The sequence below is a fragment of the Stegastes partitus genome, unplaced genomic scaffold (assembly GCF_000690725.1).
Source record: "Stegastes partitus isolate 25-593 unplaced genomic scaffold, Stegastes_partitus-1.0.2 Scaffold84, whole genome shotgun sequence".
NCBI lineage: Eukaryota > Metazoa > Chordata > Actinopteri > Pomacentridae > Stegastes > Stegastes partitus.
In genome coordinates this window covers 733,723-761,226 of record NW_007577815.1, presented here as the reverse complement: position 1 = coordinate 761,226, position 27,504 = coordinate 733,723, and the positions used below count along the sequence as shown (strand labels likewise).

General features: G+C 39.5%; 1 protein-coding gene across 1 annotated transcript in view; it reads left to right on the top strand.

Annotated features, from left to right (window-relative positions):
- The window catches only part of unc5db (unc-5 netrin receptor Db), a 246,866-nt gene that overhangs the window by 87,904 nt on the left and 131,458 nt on the right, over positions 1-27,504 (top strand). Inside the window, exon 2 of the mRNA XM_008276956.1 lies at positions 19,217-19,447. Coding sequence (XP_008275178.1) covers positions 19,217-19,447 — 231 coding nt within the window. The remainder of the gene's footprint in view (positions 1-19,216; positions 19,448-27,504) is intronic.

Here is a 27,504-nt window from a genome sequence, read left to right as displayed (position 1 = left end):
AAGACTTTTTTTTTGGCCATAACTCTAAAATTCATTTACTAATTATGACAAAATTTTAGGCTAAAATGATGAAGTCCTGACAATTTCTATCAAAAGGTTAAAAGGTCACCATTTGTGTAACATCATCACAGTCTGTGAAAACATTTTTCTGGCCAGTTCTGAAGGTCATAACTCAGAAAAGAAGGAGCTGTTATAACCACCAATCACAACTGGTCAGATACTGAATTGGGGACACTGGTCTTGGGTGCCTATCTTGAAACTGTAATGATTGTATAGATCTTCTGTGCTGCTGGGTTGAAGATGTGTGTGAAGCTTATTTGTAGCTTATTTGCAGCAGCATCCATATTTTAAGCATCGTCTACCATCGTGGCTACAACTGTGTTCCATCAGAATCAGCTTTGTTAGCCAAAAATGTGAACATCTACGAGGAGTTGGACAGTTTCTCTCAATGTACTTACACAAAGTCTTGACTACATACAGTATGTTGTACTAGTCTGGACAGATGTGAATATAAACTGTAACTTGGCTGTTTGTCGGGCGCAGTAATACTCGTGGTGCTTTTTCTATCAAACTTGCGCTCTGTGTGATAGTGGTGTTGTCGCCGTCCTTCACCTTTTATCAGCCACATGCCTCGTGCCTCTTAAGAAAGGTGAAAGATCACTGACAACAACACTGTTGTGAAAAGTGACTTCGTGAAATATATTTGGGCATGAAAATGGCACTGGGAAAATGGCATTTGGTAAAAGAAACAGAAAAAGAGGCATTTTGAATTAATGGGAAGGACTGATGAAATAATGTTTCCATTTGATGACATTTTAATAATCTTTTCAAGTGTTTCACAAATTGCTCAGTGTTTTACAAAATAATGTTTTTTGTTTTGTTTTGTTTTTCATGATTGCATTTCTGTTTGTTCAATAGAGAACACTTTGGTGTTCTACGTTTTACATTCTTATGGAGCTGGCAAGAATTCTGCCTCTTTCTTTTTTCTTGTTTATGTGATAATCAACACCTAAATGAGCTGCTGATGCCAACAGAATTTTCACCAGCCACACAGAGCAATGAAGCCTGAGCACGGAGGATGATTGAAATGGCTCACAGAGCGATGACAACACCTGGATGCATGCTAATGGGGAAATTTCTCTCCTTGTCTGGTGGTGATCTTCCAGAATTTCACAGGTTTTCATCTGTCAACTTGTTGACACAGAAAATATGCTGAGCTCAAATAGGATCCGACAGGGGCAGGATATGTGCAGATTCTGTGACAATATAGTTTCATGGTTTTAATGGAGCTTAAGCTGGTTGGCTGTCTATAACAAGTTCTTCGTTTCCATGTTAATTATATGTTATTTGGTCTGTTTTTCTAGTAATGCTGTTTGATAATGGTGTGCTGACATTTACAGTAAGTGATGGTTGACCATTAATGGCATAGTTAATGATATACCACACTAGCTTTCAGGGAAATGTTGACTTGCTTGCACTGTAAAAATGTTGGAAATCAGCATCAGCAACTCTATTATCAGAGATCCCCATCTTTTGAAAGCTGAGCTTGCAGAGTCTCCTTTGCTCTCCATACTTGGGCATTATGTTTAAGTCTATTGTATACAGTAAATCTCATACTGCCTTTACTTTCCTCTGTCCTATATATGAGGCAGCAGGGTAGGTCAAATCCTCCATCACTCTAATTCTCTGTCACGGTATTGCTATGTGGTATGATAAAATGTATTTTCTGATAACACTGATGCAAAAATAGTTTTTAAAAAAAATCCAATAAAATCATGAAGATAATGCTGACCTTAAGCATTTTTCATTTTTGTGTCAGTGCCTTTCTGTGTCATAGCGAGGTCAGGTTTGAACACACAAACATAATACCCCTATTTTTAGAGTCACAACGACTTAAACCTTTCAAGGGTAACTTTATCTCTGAGGTCCACTGTGAACAAACATCCAGAAATGCTGATAGTGTGGCAGCACAACCGGTTACAACAAGACTTTAGAAAGTCTTGCAGGTTAAACTGACGGAACAACCAATACATTTCGGACTGACTCACCCTGAAAGACTCACCACAGACAGGCTAAAGACACTTGGTAGCCTGGTGACATAAACCCACTTTGAGCACAATTATGTTCAAAGTTACATCTCTTCTTTTGAGTTGAGCTGCTCTTGAAGTGTTTATTCTAACGCGGTGCTGTGCATATCATATCAAAACGCATGTCTTGACCTTTCCAACAATGCTAGTTGTTTGTGAGAAAGAAAAAAAAACTATTTTGAACTTACATTGAATTTAATTGTATAACCTGCATACAGCTGTGTCTATCTCCGTATCCACCGCTCCACTTCCACAGAGCTCACCATGTTTCTCTGTCATCCAAACAGTAATCTGGTTTTGAAATTAATTCTGCATTGCCCCTTCCATATGGTTGACATTACACTGTGTCAAGAATAAACACAAAATGATGAATTTGCTTTTTGTTGTAATGGTTAAAATATGAGCAGGTGCAGGTCACCTGTGTCCAAGAAGGCAGTGGTGATGCTGGACTGTGGAGGGCCCCAGGCACACATGAGGCAGTAAGAACGTACTTTTCACAATGTCTAAGATATACAGTACCCCACTATCCAGGCTCTGATATTTATTTAGATGTTTACGGTAAGATAAATGTAAAAACATAGTTGTTTCATAATATGATTCGACAAACGAAATGGAAGATCTTAATACTCTAGACTGTTTAAAAAACAAAAAAACAAAAAATAAGTCGCACGAATGGCCAGCCCTTATAATAACCAAGATAAGAGCTTAAACATTAAAGGGAAAATTAAACAGTCAGTCAAGTTAGCATAGTTAGCCAGGCTTTACAATATAGCAGCCAAAATGACTGTCAGGAATAAAAATAAACAAACAAAAATAACTACAATCATTGTAAACACCCGGTCATCAGTTTTCTAAACTCATGTCCTTTTATACCACAGACTACACACCAGAGCTCAGGGCTGATGCAAACCTCTAAATAAAATTTCTTATCCTGAGTTTATGTTTTCCAAAGTAGTCAGTAAAAACTCCAAACTTCAGATAATCCTCAGGTATTTCCCATTCAGTTATCGTCCTCATAATTCTTCCCTTTGCAATGTGTGCAAACATCCTTTTAGCCGTTAAAAAAAACAAAGAACAAACACAAAAAACTCCTACGAAAAACGGTAAAGTCCAAAAAAACAAAAACGGAATGTTACGGTTTTTAGTACGTTTTTTATTTGTTTGAAAATATATGTTATGTATGCAAACATCCTTTCAGCTGGCTTTTGCATTAAAAAACAAAACTAAAACAAAACTAAAAAAAAACACAAATAAACGTAAGGTCAAGCAGTGAAGTAATGCTCCGTCCCTGTCATGTTCTAAACTCATGTCAAGACAGTGAAGCATCTCTGAACTAAAATGGAGTATGATGACATTGACAGACCAGTACAGACCACAGTAAACCCACTGGTGTAGCATTTCAACCAGTACTACGTGGAAACCGTGCAACGCAAACTTTACGTCACAGCTTGACTTTATGGTTTTTCATATGTTTTTATTTTTATTTTTTAACGGCTAAATGGATTTTTGCACACAATGCAAAGGGAAGAATCATGAGGACGGTAACTGGATTGGAAATGAGGATTATCTACAGTTTTGACTGACTGCTTTGGAAAACGTAAAGTCGAGGTAAGAAATGTTTTTTAGAGGTTTGTATCAGCTCTGAGCTCTGGTGTGTAGTCTGTTAGAAAATGACATGAGTTTAGAATACTGATCACCGGGTGTTTGCAATGATTGTAGTTATTTTTGTTTGTTTGTTTTTATTCCTGACAGTTATTTTGGCTGCTATATTGTAAAGCCTAGCTCCCATTAGCTAACTCTGATGCTGCTAAGATGTGATGGAAATCTTTAAGCTGGAGGACAACAGGTGTTCACAGTGAGACACATTCAGAGGCCTTATGTTGAACTTTATTGCTGTCAGTGATGATGTTCTTATCAAACAGCCAAGTGTCTGTTACAGGTGTCAGTAAATACAGATCTTTATAGTTAGCCGTGTAGCTTTGTGTAGCTTTGTGTAGCTCCGTTATCTCCGGTGAACTGTACGACTGTTTTCAGAGTATGTTGGTCGTTCAGTACATGAGGATCTGTGGCGCTTCAGTCTCCGTCTTTTACTCTCTGTATTGTCCACGGTCTGTCTTTCACTGTCTATCTTTAAGCTGCGTCACTGGTTGTCGTACTCCAAAATTGTTGGTACCCCTCGGTTAATGAAAGAAAAACCTACAACGGTCACAGAAATAACTTGAATCTGACAAAAGTAATAATAAATAAAAATTCTATGAAAATCAACCAATGAAAATCAGACATTGCTTTTGAACCGTGGTTTAACAGAATTATTTAAAAAAATAAACTCATGAAACAGCCACTGTTTAAAACTTAACTTCCTAAAAGAAAACACGAGCTAGTCTTGTATTCAAGTCAGTATTGGTAAGATTATTTTCTGATCTTACACCACTGTGGTTGAGGTTTGGTTTTGTTTTGGCCCACAAGCAGCTTGGCTAAGTTTTTAGAACAATTGCAGTTCAGGTTAAGATTTCAAATTTGTTAGGTTACAACATTGCTGGTACCATACATTAATAAACGTGCAGTTACAGTTTGAGAACAATTATGATCACTGTTAAAAGACAACAATTTTTTGACTAAGTCATCCATCCACTATGGACTTTATTGTTCTGCAACACCATGACCTGAGGTCCTCCTCCTCTTCAGACAGAGTCATAAATCCTGTGCCTCCAGAGGACTTGCTGTCTTAAAACATGCACATGTTGGGTTTGGGCACTTGTTGAAATGACCTCTGAGGATTTTCTTGAGATGATCTCTATTCTGTGGCCACCTTTTTCTAGGTTTTAGTTTGCCAGAAAGATTCTTGCTTCAAAATGTTGGCAGATTCCTTTTACTGATTTTTGTTCACCTTTACCCTGACTATATGCGGCAAGATGTAGACTTTTAGTGATGCTTTGATGACCATAAGATTTTCCAACATATTATTAGAATAAAACTTGGACACTGTTGGGTTCTGACATTAATTCGTTAAAAAACTGTCCTCAATATTGAATTCAGTTCCGTTTTATAAAATCCAAACTATTTCCTTTGAGCAGCACTCCCCTTTAACAGGAAGAAACCTCAGAGAGAACCAGTGTCAGGGAAGGCGGACATTTGCCTCGACTGGTTGGGGTGAGAGTAAAGAGTAGAGAGAACAGGATAGCAGAGAGCAACAAGTTAACAATGCATAAGCAAACACTGTGGATGTTGGGAAGGACAGTAACCTTATATCAAAAATGTGCAGCGCTGTAGACGTGGATACCTGCAGAGAGGATAAAACACAAACTGCGGGAGAGAGAAGACACAAAGTTAAATGTATCATGTTCTGAGCAACAGAGAGTTTATCTGAGGAAAACGGCTTTTTCTCAACTTTCCAGACTGAAGACAGATTGTGTGGTATCAGGTAACACAGAGCAGCAAAACAAGCTTTTATTATTGTGAAAAAGTGATGAACAGAGTAAAATGTGCAAAGAAAAAACACATTTCATTGCTCTTCTGTAGGATCTTTGAGGACGAGTATCACTGGGGGATATCACAAGTGGTAGATATTTGATATTTAATAGTCAATATCAACCTATCAGTCTATGAGAAACACATTCAAATAATATAAAAGCAAACATCCTACTTGGAGTTCAAGCTGAAACGGGATCTGTGAGCAGACCTAACTCGGGGATTTGTTTCCCAGTCTCACTCCCTCTCCCTCTCTCTCTCTCTGCTGCCCTTTCTGGGAAGTGCAGCAGCCTGTCAATAACTGTCAGAGGCTGTCTCAGTCAATCAAGCCTGTAAGGCTGCTTGGGCCTCTGGTGTAACCGGAGGATCTAACAGAAACAACCTATAACTGACACAGCTCCAGATCTATGCACTGTAATCACTGGGGAGCCCACCTCTCAAACTGCAGCCTCGCTAGCAGCCTGACAGTGGACACATGTGCCGTGTAATTGCTTTTCATACCATTCAACCTTTTAAAATTGATTACAGGCCATGTAAGAGGCTTTACTGAGAAGCGTACGGCGAGATGGGGAGGGGGGGTTGGAGTGGGAATATTGCTTGACAATGTCATGCTACAAAATGTGTATCTGTAAACAATGTGTGGCTGACTTCTCTTTCATGCGGTGAGGCTGCACGCATTGAGTCATCACCCACAAAGGGTCTAATCCCCCTGGGTCTGTGTTTGACAGACCACCTAGCACATGAAAAAATAGAAAATTTCTTTCTGCTCCGAGAGTTATTTCTTCTCAATTACTTAGCAGAAGAAGCTGTTTTGCTCTACTGTCTTTTGTCCATGAAAATATGACCTTGTGCATTCCGTGTGTTGATACCTGTATTTGCTGTGTGTGTTTCAGTTTGGTTGGGTGGGTTTGTGTACACCTTTGTCCATGTTTGTGTTGTTGATCATGGACAATGGCTTTTTGCACTTTTTATAATAGGAAAAAACCCATCCATCCATCCATTATCTATACACCACGTAATCCTCACTAGGGTCGTGGGGGGCTGGAGCCTATCCCAGCTGACTTAGGGTGAAGGCAGGGGACACCCTGGACAGGTCACCAGTCTATCACAGGGCCACACTTAGAGACAGACAACCAAGCACACTCACATTCACACCCACAGCGAGAATTACCAACTGGCGACCATCTTGCTCCGAGGCAACAGTGGTACCAACTGCGCCACCTTGTAGCTCTAGGAGTATACCAATAAGCAAAAATAAATCAACGATCAACACATTGTAAAGGATAAGAACTTGTCAAATTCAGGTCAGTGACAAGTGTGTCATACTTTAGTAATGATAACTAATCAAAGGGGAAGTGTGCAGTGTCTTTACAGCCATCAAGGCTGGTCGAATGCATCCATTCATGTAGGGTCATTTACCTGAACAGAAAATAACTTAATCGTTGTGTTTTGCTGTGGTTCATGGCACTATTATTAAAAGGAATTTGCTGTCTACATAGAGTGTTTATTTGGGTTGCACATGATGTCGATTCAGCCTTGACACTGAAATGTGTGCATGCAAAATAGTCACATCCCAGAAAGTGTGGTTTAAAGTAAGAAAAACTCACTTAAACACATTGTGTTATCACTTTTGCTGCTGGCTACTGAAATGATGATGTTGACCATAAACAGGTAATCTGTCAGCCGTTGCAATTGCAACATGAAAAAATGCAACAAATTGATTTGACCATTTAAATCAACACCACAAAGTTTTGTCTGATAAGAACAAAGTTAAAGCCGATCCAGAGCTCAGCGGTATTTTGCATGCCATAAACTATCTTAATTTCTTCTTTTTTTTCTTTCATGGATGCCTTCCAAAGTGATAAAAATGATACCAAACCAATACTCCAAACCCCAAAGATATTCTGTCTACTTTCATAGGAACTTAAACTGACTGTATTTATATATTGTAGAGGGGAACATTTATGATTGTTCTCTAACTTTCTGTATGTTATTCAAAATATCTTCCTACAATACATGGGACATATGATTATTTACGGAGTGGCCATTATCTCTGTTTAAGATGGCTTCTCTTTGTAACAAACCATTTAGCTGATGAAGATCCAACACTGAAACTTTGTGTATAAATGTATTTTTGCAAGTTAAACAGTGTGGAGGAGTCTGTTTCAAACTTTTTGACATCCCCATCTCTCTCCTACACATCTGTCTCATGAAGTACATGTGCGACAAGTTTCTTTGTCTACTGTCATAGAAGGAAAATAAGACCGCAAATATGAACATTTGAGAGACAGAAACCAGTGATTTTTTTTGGCATTTGTGTGGTTTTGGTTCCAAAACTGACACAGTGATTTAAGACTATCTCACTGACCAGCATTTAAAAAAGCAAATGAGAAAACCAGCAAATAGGTGAATTGGTGATTGTAATTTGGTCTTCTTGCAAGGTTTGCGGTTTTTCAGTGTCTCAGATATGATAGTTTCTTAAAAAGCACCTCTAAAGCAGCAATTTGGAGGCGTCTTCCTGCTCACAACCGCATTATTATGGAATGATAAATATAGGCACTTTGGTGAAAAATGTACACATGCAACCATATACACTTTGATGGATTACTGAAGCTATCTCGAGCAGGTCTGTTCACTTTCATACTGTGCGGGAATAAATCAAAGGTAGTAGCAGCCAACACATATCCTAAAGTGCTTTAGGGAAAGACTGGCACTAATGTAAAGTATACACAGCTTAGGATGCAAAATTACTGCTCCTTGGAGCTCCGAATCAGATTTGTTTTAAGGTTCATGAGGTTAGCGTGAGAGTGAAAGTCAGTGAATTTATCACAAAGTAACACAAATGGGAGTGTGTTCTTGCAGGTGTGTGTTCACCAGAGTCTCTGTCCTTTTAGTGTCTCCAGCACCTATGTTCTAGAGTTCACTCAGCGGTCTCTCAGTCCTGCTGTGAGTGGAGCCTTTTGCTGCATTTTTGTTCAGCCACTCTTTCTCCTTTAGTGTCAAGGATTAGCCTGACATCTCCTGACTCTCTGCCTTTCAAATGAGGAGGACTCCTGCTGAAAAGCTGAGAGGATACTCACCATGTAAAGCCAATACTCACACTGCCGACGCTCCTCATCCTTGCCCTCCGCCTATCTCAGCTCCTGAAAGAAATCCATGAGAAGTCCCCAGTGATCTCAGGGATGTGAGAGGAGGAATGTGTGGTTTTAAAGGACTTTGGCTGCGGAGCAGCTGTGTAAAATAGTAATGTCCAACTCAGTCAAGAGACCAGGCAAGGAAAAGCATGAGGTGCTGTCAGCTTGATCTTGCAGGAACTCTTCTTTCCCTGGGTTTCATTTTAGTGGGGTTTGCAATGAATCGATGCTGAGCCGAGCTGTCAATCTTAGTGGCAACAATGGGTTCTAGTGGTGAGACACACCCGGCCCATTATTTCCCATTTTAAAAGAAACAGTCTCAGAATTACATTCAGCTGAGCTCCTGGTCAGTCCTTTTTCTCACCAGTGCAGTTATCTGAAATAAAAAAATAAAAAATAAAAAAATGGTTGTAGTTTTCTGTTGTTTGCAAAGCTCACCAGAACACTTCAGATTTCTCAAACACTTTCAGTCTCTATTGTCTAACACTGCAGCACATTTCATATAGCAGAGCAGAATTTCATTTCCCATTTTTTTCAAAAAAACAAACATTAATGTCACTGATATTTACCTTGGTTTTCTTCAGCCTACTGGCAGTCTTATTGGTCAGACCATCCAACAAACCAGCACCTTGATTCAGATTAAAATGCAGAGAAACTATTACTCAGCTACCATAATATGTTGGGTGACACTAGTTGAGTTTAGTATGTTGACACACTAGAATTTGGTCAGCCCCAAACACAAAGAACGTCTTTACTTTTGCTGGTATTTTGACATTTAAAAAAAAAACAAAACAAAACAGTACTCAATCTATTTGTGGTGCGAGATGAAATGCTAAAATCTCATCAATGTTATTTCAGTTCGCCATATGTAGAAATGGTCTAAATGATATGACAATCCATCCAACTGTTTTTAACACATTTAACCTGACCTGGCATCCATATGCGTGGACATCACATTTTGGGTTATATCACCACAGTAGTTCATTTTTTAAAATTTGTTTTTATTATTTTATTATTGTTATTCATTTTTATTTTTTAATATCCATTCATTATCTATACACCGGTCGTGGGGTGCTGGATTCTCTCCCAGCTGACTCAGGGTGAAGGCTGGTTCACCTGGATAGGTCACCAGTCTATCACAGGGCTACACTTAGAGACAGACAACCAAGCACACTCACATTCACACCTACGGACAATTTAGAATCACCAATTAACCTCAACATGCTTGATAACAGCAGATATCTATGAAATTTACTGTGAATTTTCCTAGTCCCTAGAATCCTTATTATTTCCATAACCTTCTGACATTTTTCTTTAGCATCTCCATCATGCCAAAAGGTAATCATTTCTACTTTGAGTACTTAGAGAGCTTTTACTTTTTCACCACCTTCACCAAAATGTTTCAAACATGATTTATGTTTTTAATTTTTTTTGCAACAACCTGCCACAGAAGCCTTCATCATGGATCATCTGGCTCTGAATCACTTTGTGAACTCTTTAAGATGCGTCCCAGTTTTCAGACCTGTTTGATTTTATTGTTTCCAAAAACAAGATGACCTTGTAGTTGAAGCAACTTGGAGCCGTAGGCAGTGAAAATGTGATAATAAACAGGGAGCTGGGAGAGAGGGCAGTAGTGGACACACATCAGTCACAAAGCTCCATTTCTCTAATCAGTACATTGCCATGCTGAAAAATCAGTAACATCAGTTGGGCACTGCTGTGCCAAAATTAAAAAATAAAAACTGTTTTGTACGTTAGCAAGACTGAGAAAATTAGTGCTTATGGGAATCATCCTTCTGCGAATCTGAAATAATTCACACATTCCAAAAGCCAGTTTTTACTCGTGTGTATAAAGCTACAGTATGTTTGACAGAATAAATAAGATACAACAGTGCAGATCCTGAACAGAGTACAGCACACACAATGGTTACCTGGTAATAAATCTTCAAAAAAGGCAAACATATGGTTGCATGGTGACTTTGATATCTTAATAATCTGGTCTTTAGACCCATGTGGATTGTACCGTTGAAGCTTCATACACCATCTCCCCCCGATAGTGTTGCGCTGGCAGAGTGGAGCTACAAACTCCAGCACTAGCAAACAAGCCGGACAGGTAACTCACACTGCAGCACTTTACAACACTGTGCTTGGGCGAAAAGAATAACTTTGCAGTTGTTTTCATTAAAAAAACAAAAAAAACAACAAAAAAAAACCTGCGCCTGTACAGACTTGTGGATAACGCTGACTTTCCACTGTGCTCACTGCGCAGTAGACAGGCTGTTCTCCACTAATGTAGACCAAACAGTAGCAACAACACAGCTGAGAACACCTTCTATGGTACAAAAGACATTTGCCAGTGTTGTTGGTCAGTAAAGTAGCAGACAGGATGCTGCCACAAGTTTCACAAATGAAGGCGAGTGCATTTCTGAAATAAGAAAAAAAGAATATTTTCAAGTACTTACACTTTTGTTGTTTGTCTGACAGTGTGCTGATGAAGATCAGTACATTAATGATTTATATTGTAATTAAATGGACAAAGAATACATGTGAAGAAGGCTTTTGTACACAGTGACCTGTAGTGAGAGCCTCAAATTAGTGCTCCCTTTACTTTTATTGAAACAAGTACTGATTCCAAATCAAATCATGACATCAACCATGAGAATCGAAGTGAATCCCTTTATTAGTTTCGCAGACATGCCCTGTCTTGTAGTATAAATAGTACGTTTCTGTGGTTCTAAGTGTCTTCATATCTGCACTTGGCTTCAAATGTGTGCTGCTGTGAACCCCCTGACCTAAGAACCGACGGCAATAAATTTTCCTATGTTGCTGGTACCGCCTGTTATCTTTCTGCGTGGAGTTTGCATGTTCTCCTCGTGCAACGTGGGTTCTCTCCGGGTTCTCCGGCTTCCTCCCACACAGTCTAAAAACATGTTGAGGTTAATTGGTGATTCTAAATTGTCCGTAGGAGTGAATGTGAGTGTGCTTGATTGTCTGTCTCTAAGTGTAGCCCTGTGATAGACTGGCGACCTGTCCAGGGTGTCTCCTGCCTTCTCCCTGAGTCAGCTGGGATAGGCTCCAGCCCCCCCGCGACCCTAGTGAGGATTAAGTGGTGTATAGATAATGGATGGATCTTGTTGTATGTCGTCGAACACCTTTGTATTGTGATGTACGAATAACATTGCAGTCTCAAGAAGCTTCAATCACGACTTGTTTCCTTAGAATTAGTTGAGCAGAATAATATTCTAAAAATCAAAAGCTGTTCTGCTATAACTCCCTGACTGTAAGCTTCATCATTAAAATCTGCACTATCTCAAGTCTTCCTTGCATATCCAAACAGGCCGTGTAGCACTTACTGCCCTGGCATGCCTGTAAGAGATTTGTTGTTGATTTGAATCTGTTTTTGTTCAACATGGTCCCCTGGCTCCGGAGCATTGTCAGCCAGTCTGAGCCAACAGCACCGATGCCATGTCGTCTGTATCCCTGTATGCAGATTGATACCCAGGACATTTATCAGCTGCAGGTCCACTGCACCGAGGCTCATGCTAAGTCAGGTGGAAACCTGTGACTGGCAGCAAATAGGGTGGGGGAGCGTTTTCAAGGCAGTGTTAAAATTAACCAGCGTAATGAGGAAATAAGTGACTTATTGGCGCCACAGTCATTTCCTTCATTAAGGCTGATATTTATGAGCATCCATTACGGGTGGAGCAGCCAACGCTACGGCTCCAGGTTTATGGAGCGTGGATTGTCACCTTGTTCCAATTATCTCCTAGCTTTGAATGTGCTGAATGTTTAAACATTAAGAGAAAAGGACATGGCACATCATTAGTTGTTGTGCAATGTAAAAAAAAAAAAAAGTGAAAGGAGAAGCTTGTCTGGGCACTGCACTGTCAGAATATTTTTATTCATCATAGCAGCAATTAGCTGATTAGAGTGGGGGATGCTCAGTAGCAAGGAAGGTGCTGGATGGAGGAGGATTACATGCCCTAACCATTACATGTGTTAGTGCATTTAAATGATGGTGAAGCAGCGTTTCTCTTTGGTTGAACAAGTTCAGTTTTATTAGCAGGCTGCCATATAAATTTGTGAAAGCAATAAAAGCTGTTTCCTTGGTCCGTAGTCAGCACTGGCATTCATGCTTCAGTTTCTGACATTCATTATCAGTAATTAACAGAGCAGCAACAAAAAAATAGAGATTCCTAATAAAATTAAGGTGTCCATTGGAGTGGTTACTGGCAGTGCCTGTTTTCAATAAACGCGTTAATCCTTTAAGCTTTAATGTTCTTTTGAATAATAGCGGAATTAACCCATGAATTCGAACCTTTTTGGAAAGTTCAAAATGAGGATGATGTTGTCAAGATTTGGAACAGTGTCAAAGCTTTCAGACTCATTAAAAACCGATGATTGGGTTATACAATGTGTTGCTCAGGGTAACACATACAGATGGTTAAAAAATGTAAGGAAAAATAATCATGCGCTGCTAATTATTCAAATCTCTAGAGCGCTAATGGAGAAATTAACAGTATTCTTTCAAAAAAAAACATGAAGAAGCTTGCGACCCATAGATGTTTTATATATACTCCTAACCGTAATTATGTGGTGAGGAGATGAGGGGAGTCGCAATTAGTGGCACCACCAAGCCCATTGGGTTAGGAGGTCTGGGTGGATGGATGGGTCAACTAAACTTTGGATTTTGTCACAGTAAAGGGTGAGTTCTTTGTGGTGTTTTATAGCCTTAAACATATTTCACATATGTAACAACGACCATAAAGGTCCATCATTTCGATTCCAATACTGATATTTCCTGAAAAAAATGTTCGTTGTTTTAGTGCCGGCTCACCTGATTAAGACTTTATCAGCCCATTAAATGTCCTGTTATGATTCAGCAGGGACCTCCTGCATCTTCTAATAGGCACAGTAGGCCATTACCACCCCATTAAATAAGAGCTCTTTTGTCACCTTTTTTTTATTTTCTAATGTTAGTGTAGTTGCACTTTGAAAGAGCAGACTTTCACCAAGAAGAGTAGATCTCAAGTCCTGCCTCTGACCTTTCTAATGATATTATATTTTGACTTAATTGTCTGTGTGACTAAACCAGATGTTAAAACAAGCTGTTTGGACTTTAGGAGTTTGGTCATACAAGGTTCAGCAAAGCGGTCGTTATCTAGTCAAGGACACTGCTGTAATTCTCCAGTCAAAATGTCCAACTAAAAATTGCTCAGAGAAAACCAAGACATTTGAATGTATCATCCCGGTTTTGTGCAGATGTGATGGGCTTTTTTTTTTCTTCTTTAAATTATTCCCTGTTATGTAAGGGACGAAACCATTTAGCATTTTTAGAGAAAATAATGACATAAATAATTCATAAATAAAATATTTTCTTTCCGCCCTGCCACAACACATTAAGACAGGTGGCATACAGAAGACCCTGATAAATACTAGAGGGAACCATTAAAGAACATGCAGCTTATTTTTTTCTGTTGTTCTGAAGTCTGGTTAATGTTGTTGCCAACATGATCTGGTGAGCAAATAGTTAAATAAAGCTTCATAGATTAGAGCTTTTCATTTTCACCCTTAAGTTTTGTGGACATGTTCTCAACTACCACCCTGTATGAAGGCATGTGCATTTATTATGTGTCTCCATGCATTTCTGCAGCTCCCTCCTTTCTTCTGTCCCCTAACTGTAGCTGCAACGGGATGGAAAAAAACATTGAGGGCCTAATAAAGTCACCTTTCTCTTAACTTGACCCCCCCAATAATGCTTGACTTATTCATGATGCTATTTTGGTGGTTCATAAATGTCCACTGAAGAGGCTGCAATATCTCAGTTTAAGTCGTAACAAACGGTAAATGAGATTATTAAAAAAAAAAGAGAGAGAGGGAGTATTGTGCAAGTGTTTTCGTGGCCGCTGCTGTAATCAGCTTCCTAAATGATCCTCCTCCCTCGTCACAGGGTTATTTAAAAGTAGATTTAATGCTCATTGTTTTGCGGAAATTGCATCAGGGTTAACGGTAGCCATTATTTATCCGCACGACTTGTAGGCGCGCTGCTTATTTATTTATATAGCTAAAATTTAAATACACTTGCAGAGCTGTAGCTGCTAAAACAGTCTAATCTCCGTATCTGCAGTTAAAAGACGCTGCGTGATGGGCAGTCATGTAAGAGCTGTCTTGCTTTCACTTTAATGTGGGCTCAGCAAGAGAAGCTGGGCTCTTTTGAAAAAAAAAAAAAAGAAATAAAAACACGCCTCCAAAGTTTGCAGGACACACAGCGAGCAGATGGAGCCCAGCAATGTTCTTTTGAAAACAGCTTCTCATAGTTAGCCACAGGTCAACCAGGTTAGACTAAGTACTCACATTCTTTTAAAAAATCCAACAATTTGCCTAAAGATGTGAATGATAATTACCACTCAGGGGTGCCATAAAAACTGCACAAAAGATAGAGGAAGAATGCTTTATTTGATGTCGTAAATGTATAATTTTTTACAGCAGAGTTAAGATGAATCAAGCTCACTGTGTGTGGAAAGCAGTAGATCGTATAATGGCTTAAATCCACATGTGGTCATGTACAGCATAGAGACAGAAAAAGACTGCTGCCCCTCAGTGCAAGACCTCTAATTAAGTTAACACCCTGGCTATAATTTTCAAACATCAAGAGTAAATTTTTAATACATGTTCTTTTTTTCTGTTGTTTGTCTCTTAAATCCATGTGTGGTAGAAACATGCAAATGACAGTAAATGTATACAAGGTGGGTGGAAGCAGGAAGGAGTCATTGTTGCATCAGACATGTGCACTGGGACGAGTTCCTTTGCTCAGACAGACATAATATTAGTAATAATAAATTGAATCTGTGATGTATACGTCCCCCTATCATCCAGCTGTGTCCATGTCATCCGCCAGCACATAGGAGCAGGAAATAATTGACTCACGGTCTGAAAACAGGCCAACGAGACCATTGTCAACCTGCCACTCTGTTATGGAGAAATTGCAGGTGTTCATTCTTTCAGGTTTCTCATTACCAAGTCATTCAGATGTTTTCCGATTTATTCAAATTCCATGCAGCTGTTTCAGATGTTATCAGCTCATTTAACGCCTGTTATCATGGCAGATCGTTCCCATACATATGAACCAGCAGGGAGCTCTTCCACCTTCTGGTAGGCTCAGTAGGCCGTTATCAGCCTGTTTAAAGGTGATAGGGCAGTGGTCCTGCACTTACAGTAAAGAAATATACTTGCCATTTGAGTTTAAGCCTCATCTTGAACTATAACTAGAGTTTTTTTTGTCATTGTTATTTCTTTTCTTGCTTTCTTTTTTTTGTTTGTTTGTTTTTAATTTTTAACTAAGTTTTTGCTGCTTACATGTGTTTTTAGTTCATGTCTGGGTAAGTTTAGATACCAAAACTACTTGGTTAGATTTAGACAAGAATCATGGTTGTGCCACATTTAACACATGTTACAAGCTCCATTTTGTATTTTTTCAGGGTGATGACTTAATCTCAGATTTAATAATAATCTCATAACACAGCTACACAGTGCGAATTGTGTGAGTTGTAGCTCAAAACAGGCCATAGCAAGTTTTGCTAATTAGCATCACAAACATTGTTAGTTATCTTAGAGCAGATAATCAGAGGCTGAAGCCGGTGTGTTCCCCACACTGTTTTCCCCTATTGATCTGTCTGTTCTTTGCTGCTGACGGGTGTCATTTAGATGGTTCAGCACCTGTGACCACCTACAGCATCCTTCCTGTCGCTGTAGCTTCTCTGGTTGCTGTGGCGACACCTGCGGCAGCAAGTAAAACAAGTGACATGACCTCCATCAGAGCAACCACCCTCTCATTACCAAAATCTGAAAACATCTTAAAATCTTATCCCGATTATTTTGCTTAAGCAGTAGAACTCCACAATACAGAGTTGTAATTTGGACCAAATTCGCAAACATTCTTCTCTGTTGAGTTGCTCTGGAAGTACTTATTGCAGGGAGGTGTAGCACATATCAAATAAAACTGCACAACTTGACATTTCCAACAATGCTACGTGCTTGTCAATGCGACAGAGTGTCAACAAGATAAAATCATTTTGAATTTACATGAGATTTAATCAAGGCTACAACCTTAATACAGCTCTGTGTCAGTCTCCATTCATCTTGTCTGAATTAGTTAAAATTGCAACGATGTGGTAACGTCTATACGTGTTGTTGTGCTATTATCTATACAGTGATTCCAGACAGTCTCCCCTACACAAGTCTGAAAAGATGCACTGCCATTAAAACACAATACAATATTTTTTCTCCCTTGACATGAAGTATAATTTAAAAATCTGCAAGTGTTGATGATGCACATCTTGATTGAAGATAAAAGTTTGAGAGGGAAATGACTGAAAATGGTTGATTGAATTAATGTAAAAATAAATAGGGAGAAGCTTTAACGGAGTCTGATTTCCATTGAGCAAAACTGTATGATTAATCCTTAATAACTGGGAGCTGTATATAAAATAGAAGGAGCAGAGTTGCTTTGAAGTATTTCAAGTCGGAAAAGCACTGACAACTACATGAACAAAGGTACTTGCTAATTTTCTTCCACTGTGTTTTGAATAAAATGTAAAATGTATGTTTATTATTTCACACTTGGTGTAAAAACATCATCTGGCATTAAAAAGCTGACTTTAAGAGCAGACTGTCCTCCTGAACCTTGTTCAATTCCTTAGCCACAGATGGGGTCAGTGCGTGCAGCCTGACTTCAGTTCAAAGAAAACAGCTGCCAATAAAGAGAATTATCACCTCTCACACCAAAAATTGGATTTACTTCATAAAATGGGGATTGGCTTACGTCTGTAAAACGCAGTGCTTTTTAAAAGCAAGAACTGTTGAGCAGTGTGTGGACAAAAGTCCTGAAGTGGCAGCTCACTTTAATGCTGGATGGATCGGCACAGATCAGGTTAAAGGAGGAGGACAATAATAATAATAATAATAATAATACTCTGCTGAGGAGACAAGCTCTCTATATCTACAGTATCTTTCCTTAAATGAGTGTGGAATTCAGTCTGACACCCTTTGTTGTAATCTTTGCACTTTTTCTTTTTTCTATTTGTGATTCAAATTTTGGAGGAATTTATTTACCTAAATACTATTGTTTTTGTTTTATTATTATGTGCAAAACTTATTTTATTTCTTTTGTTCCAGAACTGTCTCTATTTTTCCTGTTGTTTTTTGGTAATATTAATCAAATTTTGTTGTCGCACCACCGTTTGCAGATCTATTCATGTTTGAACAATGCATTCACTTACATCGTTGCTTTTCATTTGCAATTTCATGTCATTATTCCTTAATAATGGCACAGAATCTCTGAATGCTCTGAACTTATACATTAAATTACAACGATACATCATGTAACTCACCGTGCTGCCTGTCAGAGGACTTTGAACACAAAGAAAGTGGGTTATGATGGTAGTTTGAACAGTCAGTACATGAGGTAACAGTGTGATCGAGGCGTCCACCTGTCCTACAGTGGGTAATGGCAGCATATTATTTCCGTTCATTTACCTCCCAACCTGTTTGTTTTATGTGTGGCCCCTCTTTACACCTGCATCCATTCATTTACCCATTTAACAAGGACAACATTGATTGAGAGAGGTGGGGAGAAGGCTGATTCGATTTCAAGGTACAGAATTGGATTTGATGGTGGGGGCATAATAGCTTTCATGGGCTTTTACGGCACTGAATAGCTTAGCTGGAGCTGCCTTGATGGGATTGAGGTGTAATTCTGAGAAGGATCCCTGGGATGGCAGGAGCACAAACATCCTGTTCCTTATTGTTGCAGCCCACAGAGCTTTCTGTGCTTTACCCACAGGAGACGAGCACAGGACACCATGTGAGGCCGAGACCTAGCTTCAGACCAAAAAAAAAAAAAAATAGACCAAGTCACGCTCCCGCAATCTTAAAGATCCGTGTTTCCAAAACTGCGCTTAGATCGATGAGCTGCCACAACGAACAATAGTTGTGAACTGGGCCGGGCGCTCACCAAACTGAAAGGGAAAAAAGGGGGTAACCTGCCGTTAAAGACGCTGACACGTTGGTGCCAGCACAAAGGCTGTTTTTGTGTCGACCAAAATCCAGGCCTTGTGGCTGAGATAAGATGTATTCAGACTCCACAGCCACAATTTGAGTAATCAGTCCCCTCCTAATTCCTCTCCACTTGTTCCGCTCTGATTTCATTCATCTGCAAATTGCTCTGAGGAGAACAGCTTTGCTCAAACGGACAAATTGTGCTCTGTGTATACTTTGCCTTTCTGCAATATGTTAGCTTTTTGATGAATGGGGAATTCAAAACACTGTCCACTGAGCAATCTACGAAAATGTTCAAGCAGTTGCCGTTAAACTATTGTTAGTGAAACAAAAAATGCACTTGAATGCTAAATGGCGCATCCAACTGAAAATAGCTTTGTTTTTGTTTCTGGCATTGTTTATTTCAAAGTTGTTCTTCGAAAATGTAATGGTGACAAAATAACTCGGGCGATAGCTCAGATGGTAACTGAGGTGTTGGTTTTGCAGGTGCCACAGGCGATGCTCAACCCGACGCCCTACCCTCGGTGCAGGGCACCCTGCCACACTTCATCCAGGAGCCCGAGGACGCCTACATTGTCAAAAGCAACCCTATCAAACTGCGCTGTCGAGCTGCACCCGCCTTACAGATCTTCTTCAAATGCAATGGGGAATGGGTGCACCAGAATGAGCACTTTTCACAGGAGTACAAGGACCTCAACACAGGTAAGTTTTCAGTTTTTCCACCACCACAAAAAACCTTTGGGTCGTATGTAGCATCCGTCTGTCTATTGGAAAATAGAAACTCCACCTGAAGTTAGTGTTTAAAGGTTAATTAGAGGTGCTGTTCTAAACAACACATTGTGTATATACTTCAGGTGTGACAAATAGCAAGATGTTTTCCTTCAGCAAAAAACATCTGCAAAGCCGGGAAGAGGCGACATCTCTCATTAAAATGCAAAAAAACAGTCATTGTTAGATGGTTGTCGAGTGTCGCACATTTAGTGGGGTACTTGTGTGATTAGAATAGATGCAGCATTGTTTTGCTTCAGTTCTGTTGCATCAAATGTGGTAAGGTTGCAGTTTAGAATTTTTAGAACCAGCTAATAACATCACTGATCTGTGTGTTGTAAACTGTTAGTTCGTCTCTAATTTGCAGTTTTGATGAAGTGGAAATAAAAAAAATTCAGTTTTGGCTGAAGTGTGTCAAATGTCACCATGGTCTGGCGATGACAAGGAGAACTATTGTGTTTCAAAATCCTCCCAAACGTCTCTTATCCATAGAACCCAAGGTTATTCATTTGGGCCTCGCATTTGTGGAGCTGTTATTGACTGATTTGGGGGATTTTTTTATTTATTTATTTTTTTAGGTGGAAATTTCAAAAAATGACCTTAGGTTAAAGTGTTTAAGAGTCTGAAGTGTGCTTCCCTGCCTTTTCTTTATTGACACATGCTGTTTCATGGCCACCATCAGAGAGTCAGTATGAAACCACTGGCAGGAAGGTGCGCTGAATCAACTGTGTGCTCCAGAACAACTCACAACAAAATGTGGATACATACATTGAAAGTGGAATTCAGAAGCTCCACAGTGAGCACTTCAGCTTCCAGCAATGCCAAATACAAACAAATAGGTTAATTAAACCTTAGAGGTCGTCGGACCTGTCCAAAAATCACATCCCTTCTTCTTGGCTGAATTGTTTTTCGAAGTGTTTATTGCAGCAAAGTTGTCAAATGAAACCGCATGACATGACCTTTCCAACAACACTGGTTCTGTGTGATGAAGCGTGGCTGCAGAAACACAATGTTTAATCTACATCTAAAGTAATCATGTGATCATTACAGCCAGCATACAGTCGTGTGTCCTCATCCAGTACTCTGGTCTCATTTTCATTTTTGCATTTCTGTGTTAATGTAATATCTAGATATGTTACAATTGTTACATATTTGTACAATTTTTTCCAAAATGTTGTAAAAAAAAAAAAAAACATCTGGAAAAAAAAAATGCTTCAGATATTTTACACTCTTGCTTCTCAGTTGAATAACTCACAAAGTCCCTATTGTTTCATAATGTAGGTCTGCAACTTATCAACACAAGCTGCAGTGCTCACTCTTTCTGATAATATAACTTGTTACTGACTTTCAATGACATACAGTTACCCACTGTCATTATTGTGACATTGCCAGATTCCAAACAATCTCCTCTTCATACATATGAAAATATATCTGTGATGGACTGGTGACATGTCCAGGAAGAATCCTGCCTTCATCCTAAATCAGCTGATATCGACCCCACCCCTCCGCAGCCCTGCAGAGAATAGAGCAATGTATAGACAATAGATGGATGGATCTCTACTGCCAGAATTTTATAGTAAGATATGTGTAAAAATGCAACAATTTAATAACTAGATTTTCCCTTTGATACAGAAGCTAATCAAAAAAATCTACTGATATTATCAGATCAAATTGGGGAAGATCTGAATGGATTAGACTGTTTTAAACAAGATGCAGCATGTAAGGCAAACCTTCATAATGACCAACATTAAAGCTTGAACATAAACACTGTCAAATGACCCTGAGAATATTCTGGGACTATAGGGTTAATACAATTTAAGATTAAAAAAAAAAAAAAGTGTGCAGTCAGTAAGGGGGGAATGTACAGTCAGCTGTGTATATATTCCTCTTTTATCTCGACAATCTGTCTTAAATCCACTGAAAACATGGATGTTAAATGTCAACACTTCTTAGTGACATAAAATATTTATAACTAAATGCTCAACATTCAAAGTTGAAGAAAAGAATCATTAAGAGCTTCACAGTGTTCGGGAAGACGGTGTGTGGGTGTGGTTTGATGGACAGTGGGAACACAAGTAAACAATCTCCCAATAACCACACATTGTGATTTAAATGCTGCTGAATCCTGTAACATCATCTTTTTCCAGCTGAACCACGCCCACTTCAACCCCACGAGAGAAGCAAGGACAAAAACACTCTTGTGTGAAGTAACACAAAGCGTTGTGTGTTTATCGATCATAGCAACAGGTAGAAATAGGTTTTCAGGGACTTCAAATAACTGATCAGTGGTTTTTCAGCACATTTTTATTTACTTCATAATACAACTAAAGAATAACAGCATGACAAGATGATGACATCCTTGCTGTGATAGGAGTCAAATGTCTATTCTTGGTCAAACTGAGGTTCCCTTAAACACTCACAAATCTCAACTTCTTTATCGGCTTTACTGCAAACACAGTCGATGGAAAAAATAAAAACAGATATCGGCAGGTGAAGGTCTGAACTGACCAGCATCAAGTCAGTTGAAGACTTGTTTGCTCAAATTGAAAATGCGTGAAACTGAGTGAGAATTTGTGTTTGACTTGCGTTTTGCAACTCTGAGAATTTAGAGAGGTAAAAAGGATGGTGCGCAGATAAAAAAGTTTTGGAGTTTGCTTATTAGAACTGTTGCTTTCATCAACAATAATTATGACAAAAGCTCTTTGACAACCAATTTTTCATGAGGAAAACAAAACTAAATGTACAGCAACATTTCAAACAGCTCCTTTGATCAAATGTTTTGCATTTCTCTTTAGAAACTAATAAATAAACTGAACAATAACATTTAGGATGGATAACTTAACTAATTACTCATTTATTGTAGAATTTTATTGAGCAGAATGCAGCATCTGTGGAATCACACTGCAGCTCCTGATTACTGAAAGTCTCAACCTGCCAAAAATGTGTCTTGTTCAGAAATAGATTGATCTCATGTGGTTTTGTGGGGAGCATTTTACTGGCGTGGTCTGGGTCCACCTGTCTGCTTAGAGGGAAGAGTCACTGCAAATAAACACAGTTGTTCTGCCGATCACCTTCATCCAATGATATTTTATATATATATCCATTATCCATTATCTATACACCGCTTAATCCTCACTAGGGGCACGGGGGGGGCTGGAGTCTATCCCAGCTGACTTAGGGCGAAGGCAGGGGACACTCTGAACAGGTCGCCAGTCTATATATATATATATATATATATATATATATATATATATATATCCTGATGGGATCTTCACAATGACAAGGACTCCATCCAGTCCACAAGCCAATTGAAAATCTAAGGGAGGTTTTGGACGGTTGATTGTTTTCCATCGCCAACATAAAACACCAGCTGAGGGAACACCTTTTGGAAGAATGGTGTTTATCCCTCTAGTAGAGTTCCAGAGTTCATATCGAAAGTAATGGTAAATGGTAAATGGTCTGCACTTATATAGCGCTTTTCTACCTTTGTGGCACTCAAAGCGCTTTACAATGTTTCTCATTCACCCATTCACACACACATTCATACACCAATGGCGACAGAGCTGCCATGCAAGGCGCTAGCAACTTGGGAGCAACTTCGGGTTCAGTGTCTTGCCCAAGGACACTTCGACTGTGGAGGGGCAGAGGATCGAACCGCCAACCTTGCGATTAGAGGACAACCCGCTCTACCACCTGAGCCGTCCACACCTTACTTACGTCTGGAAACTACATATTCATCAGACAATATAGCATTAGACAGTTATTCATAGTTGCTCAGTGTCAAAATGCCACTAACGAGAAAACCTAGTTGTGAATTGCAGCACTTTCAATGTCACAGTTAAATTCTTTACTTAAAGTCACTGAGAGAACAGTTTTTTTTTTCCTTTCTGGTGAGAAGTTATTACAATTAAGACACTGTTTTTGCTATTAATGCAGGCTTTCCCCAAACAAGAGGAGAAATTACGTGTTCATTTAGCAGCAAAATACACCAAAATTTGGAACAAAGACGCGTCATTTAGCAGCGCTGCATCTGGTATGAAGGCCACAGGCTTTCATTCTTTGTTTGATGAGGAGGTTTAGTTCTCTTACTGAAAACACAAAAACAGATGATGACAATTGTGTAGCACTTCTCTTTGCACGGAGACGCTTCAGGTCCTGACTGTCACTACTTAGTCCAACCGTCAAGAAGAATATCAGTGTGGCCTCAGATGGTTTAAGCCTAAAAGCCAACAAAGGCAGAGCAGCTTCAGTAATCATAGCTGGGTCAAGCAATATGTGCAGTATGTGCTTATTTTAAGCTCCTTGCAGGGCTAGATGGAGGAGTATATATATACTGCATCACATCAGCACAATTTCAGCGAGTTTCACATGAGTCGTCACTCCCAGAAATGGAGAGGACTGATTTTCAAATGCTCCTCCGTTATGATCACATACTTTGAAATAGTGTTACACCAGCACTTCGCTCCTGACTGCAGCTAAATTGAAAGTTAGTGGTAAAACTGGAAGTTTGTTGCACATTTGATTATTCAGTTGTTAAATAACACTTTGGAATTAATATTTCATTTACGAGCTGCTTCCTCAGAGGTCGGAGGAGTAGATGTTGTGGGTCACCCTGCCATACAGAGCGTACCCTGAAAGAATTACATTAGTGTGGGTGGAAAGCGGAGAGTCTCATTAAATTTTGGAAGGAAACAGTGAAATAACTTTAATTTGGCATGGAAATAGAAAGCTGGCAAGTCGAAAGTCCACGTTGGTCATACTCTAAACATCATCCTGTCAATGAGTTGCCCATGTGCACCCAAGTTGTTTAAACTCAGACCCTAAAAACTTGCTTTCTAAACTTACAAATTTCCTCCTAACATCAACGCTAAATAAACAACAAACTCAGTTAAACTTAGGAGAAAACAATCTTTAGTTACAACAAGTTTCTTGAGTAAGTTGTTGCTAAACTCTAATTGGTGCCTTGAGATGTGTGACATAACCCTGCCTACAACATCCATCCATCCATTATCTATACACCGCTTAGTCTTCACTTGGGTCGTGGGGGGGCTGGAGTCTATCCCAGCTGACTTAGAGCAAAGGCAGGGGACACCCTGGACAGATCGCCAGTCCATCACAGGGCTACATTTAGGGACAGACAACCAAGCACACTCACATTCACACCTACGGACAATTTAGAATCACCAATTAACCTCAACATGTCTTTGGACCTTGTGGGAGGAAGCCGGAGAACCTGGAGAGAACTGCTGCACGGGGAGAACATGCAAACTCCTTCTTGCTACAAGGTGATGGTGCTAACCACCGAGCCACCTTGCAGCCCCTGCCTACAACAGAGATTTAGAAATTGCTAATACAAAAAACCTGTAGCTGTTCTTTACTGAATTCTTGTTAAATATTGTTGTTTTATTTGGGAACCTGTTATTCATGATTCCAGTCTATTCTGTCACTCTCTACCAAAGCTTAAAAAAAGCCTAAAATTTTAAAAATTGCTTCACCTATTAAAACTATATGCCTTTTCCTGCAAAGATGACTGTCGAAACAAAAAACAAACAAAAAAAAAGGTTAAATGGGCTATTATATTTATATATATATATATTTTTTGTGAACCTGGCGAAGCTGTGCAACAGTAACAAATAGCATTTAAAGGGCAATTCTACCTTGTTTTCAACATTTATATAAATAATTTTGAATAAATCCTGGCTCTTCCACTGTGTAAATGCTACCATGACCTCCCTGATGTAAAAGACCAATGCTGGCAGGCAGTAGGGACACTGGAACATGAAGCAGCTAATGCTAGCTGTTCTGGAACAAGGTTGTCCTGCTGCCAAACTCATTTCAAACCATTTTTACAACCTTTAAACAGTACAGTGGTCTGATTGAGGTCAGATTTTACAAAACTAAACTGTCTCCATATCACCAAAGTAATACAAGTGTTACGGCCCGGTGCCCGAAGGACCAGCTGAACACACAGAAACAACAACGGAAATCCAGAACAACAAAGTAAACCAAGTCTATAATCACCACAGTACACCCCCTCAACGGACCGACCGGACTTGTGTGGGTTCTCCCGATAAAAATCTCGTATGAGCGCGGGATCGAGCAAGAAATCAACAACTACATTTCTTTTGTCTTCTGTAATCCAGACCAGAGCTTGGAAAATACAAAATTAGAACAAAAAGATGGATTTGCAAACTGGGAACATGTTGTAAGAAAAAACGTTGGAGTTACAGCAAACAGAGATTTTAATTAGACTCTGCTAAGTTCCATCATGACAAATGGAGAATCCACTGTCTTGGGTGCTTGATAGATACTACACATTACTTAAAAGTTAGGCAATCTTACCCTCTGCTACTTCATGTTGAACATATCTTTTTAATGTGTCTTTTGTGAGTCCCCTGACTTTATAGAAGTGCTGTTCTAAATCACTGGAGTACCCCCTTAAGCATGACTTTTCCTCTATTTATCCATGAGGGGAGCACCTGCTTTATTGGCCTGTTGTTTCTCTTATTAGGCATATTAAATGTTAAAAACTGAGTGGTATTTGAGAAGCCTCAATAAACCAGATTTAATTCAAAAGGATTTTAATCATGGTTTTATAGCCTGAGTTGCACTTCCTTGTTGTGCGTCTTTGTATTCCCTGGATTTATGTCCCAGTTACACGATGTTTACATTTGCTCTTATACTCAGAAATTGAACTGAGCAGGTGTAAAGTAAATCTATGTTTGGACTTGACCTCGGTTTGTCACCAAGGAGATATGTGGGTCCTCAGGCTAGACCAGCTGGAAACCTTAAAATAATGTGTGAATCCCGTTTAAACAAGGTCTGCTGCCAATACACGCTCAGCTACAGTACCTGTGATGTGTTTCAGGTCGAGGTTACGATTTGAAGTGTGAGGGAAGCAGTGGCGTGCCATACCAATTAAGTCCCATTAGTTTTTGTCAGGTGGAAGCATGTTGATTAGAGGACCTAACTGAGGCCTCCTGAAGGGATTTCTGCCAAACAACAAAGCCAATGTGACACCTCGGCTGGAATGCTCTGTGATTAGAGGCTGCGAGAAAGCCGTCTTTCTTGTATTCATGAAGGTCCCTCCACAGGAAAGAGGTTTTAATTGCTTCTGGAAGTTCATTATAGTGTGATTGCTGTGCTGTGAAATTGTTGTGAGCTTGATAATAGCAAAATGAAATTTGGAACTTCAATTGTTCGCCGTTCCGTGTGCCGGGGAAAAGTACAAGGGAAAGTTCACTTGGTGGTATTCGCCAGCTCACTTCATATTCCACATCAACATCTAGCCAGCAGGAGGGAAGCTAATCAGTGGATTTGACAGATAAGTGTGAGACACAATACCAGGAGCCTGCTCTGCCTCAAGGCTACAGCATGCAGCTGCCCTGTTAACAAAGGGCCAGAGTAAAATAAAACATTTCTGGTACAAGAATTAGTGAGTGAATGAGACAATGGAACTCTTAGAAATAACAAATTATTCTGTTTTTTGTTTTTTTGTTTTTTTTTAATAAACAACCTAAAATTCACAAAACAGAGTTCTGAGTAAACTCTTTCCCGGTCTGCTATGACCAGTAGACTGTATGAAATTCATGGTTTTGGAGTTTAACTCGGCGTTGGAGTCATATTCGTATGTTCTTGATGTGCAGTGAGGCTGATTAAAATGTGTAGTGAGAGTTACCACATCGTACATTTTTAATTCAATTTCGACCATATCTTCCACATTTCAAGGCCGACAATGCTAACAGCTGGTGGACAACAACCAGTGCACCGGACTGGAACGCACCCTAGAATTTTCACTTACATGGTATGTAGACATAAATAGACTAGACTGGCAACTTCTTGGATCAAAGGGAGAGGAAGTGAGGAAGTGGGATCTGGAACCAAGCATCACATCCGGAACTGATCTATATACAACAGCCCAACTCTGACTGCAGGTATCAGCCTCCTATTGGCTAATACACATTTCACACAGCTTTCTCCTCCTCGTCCCC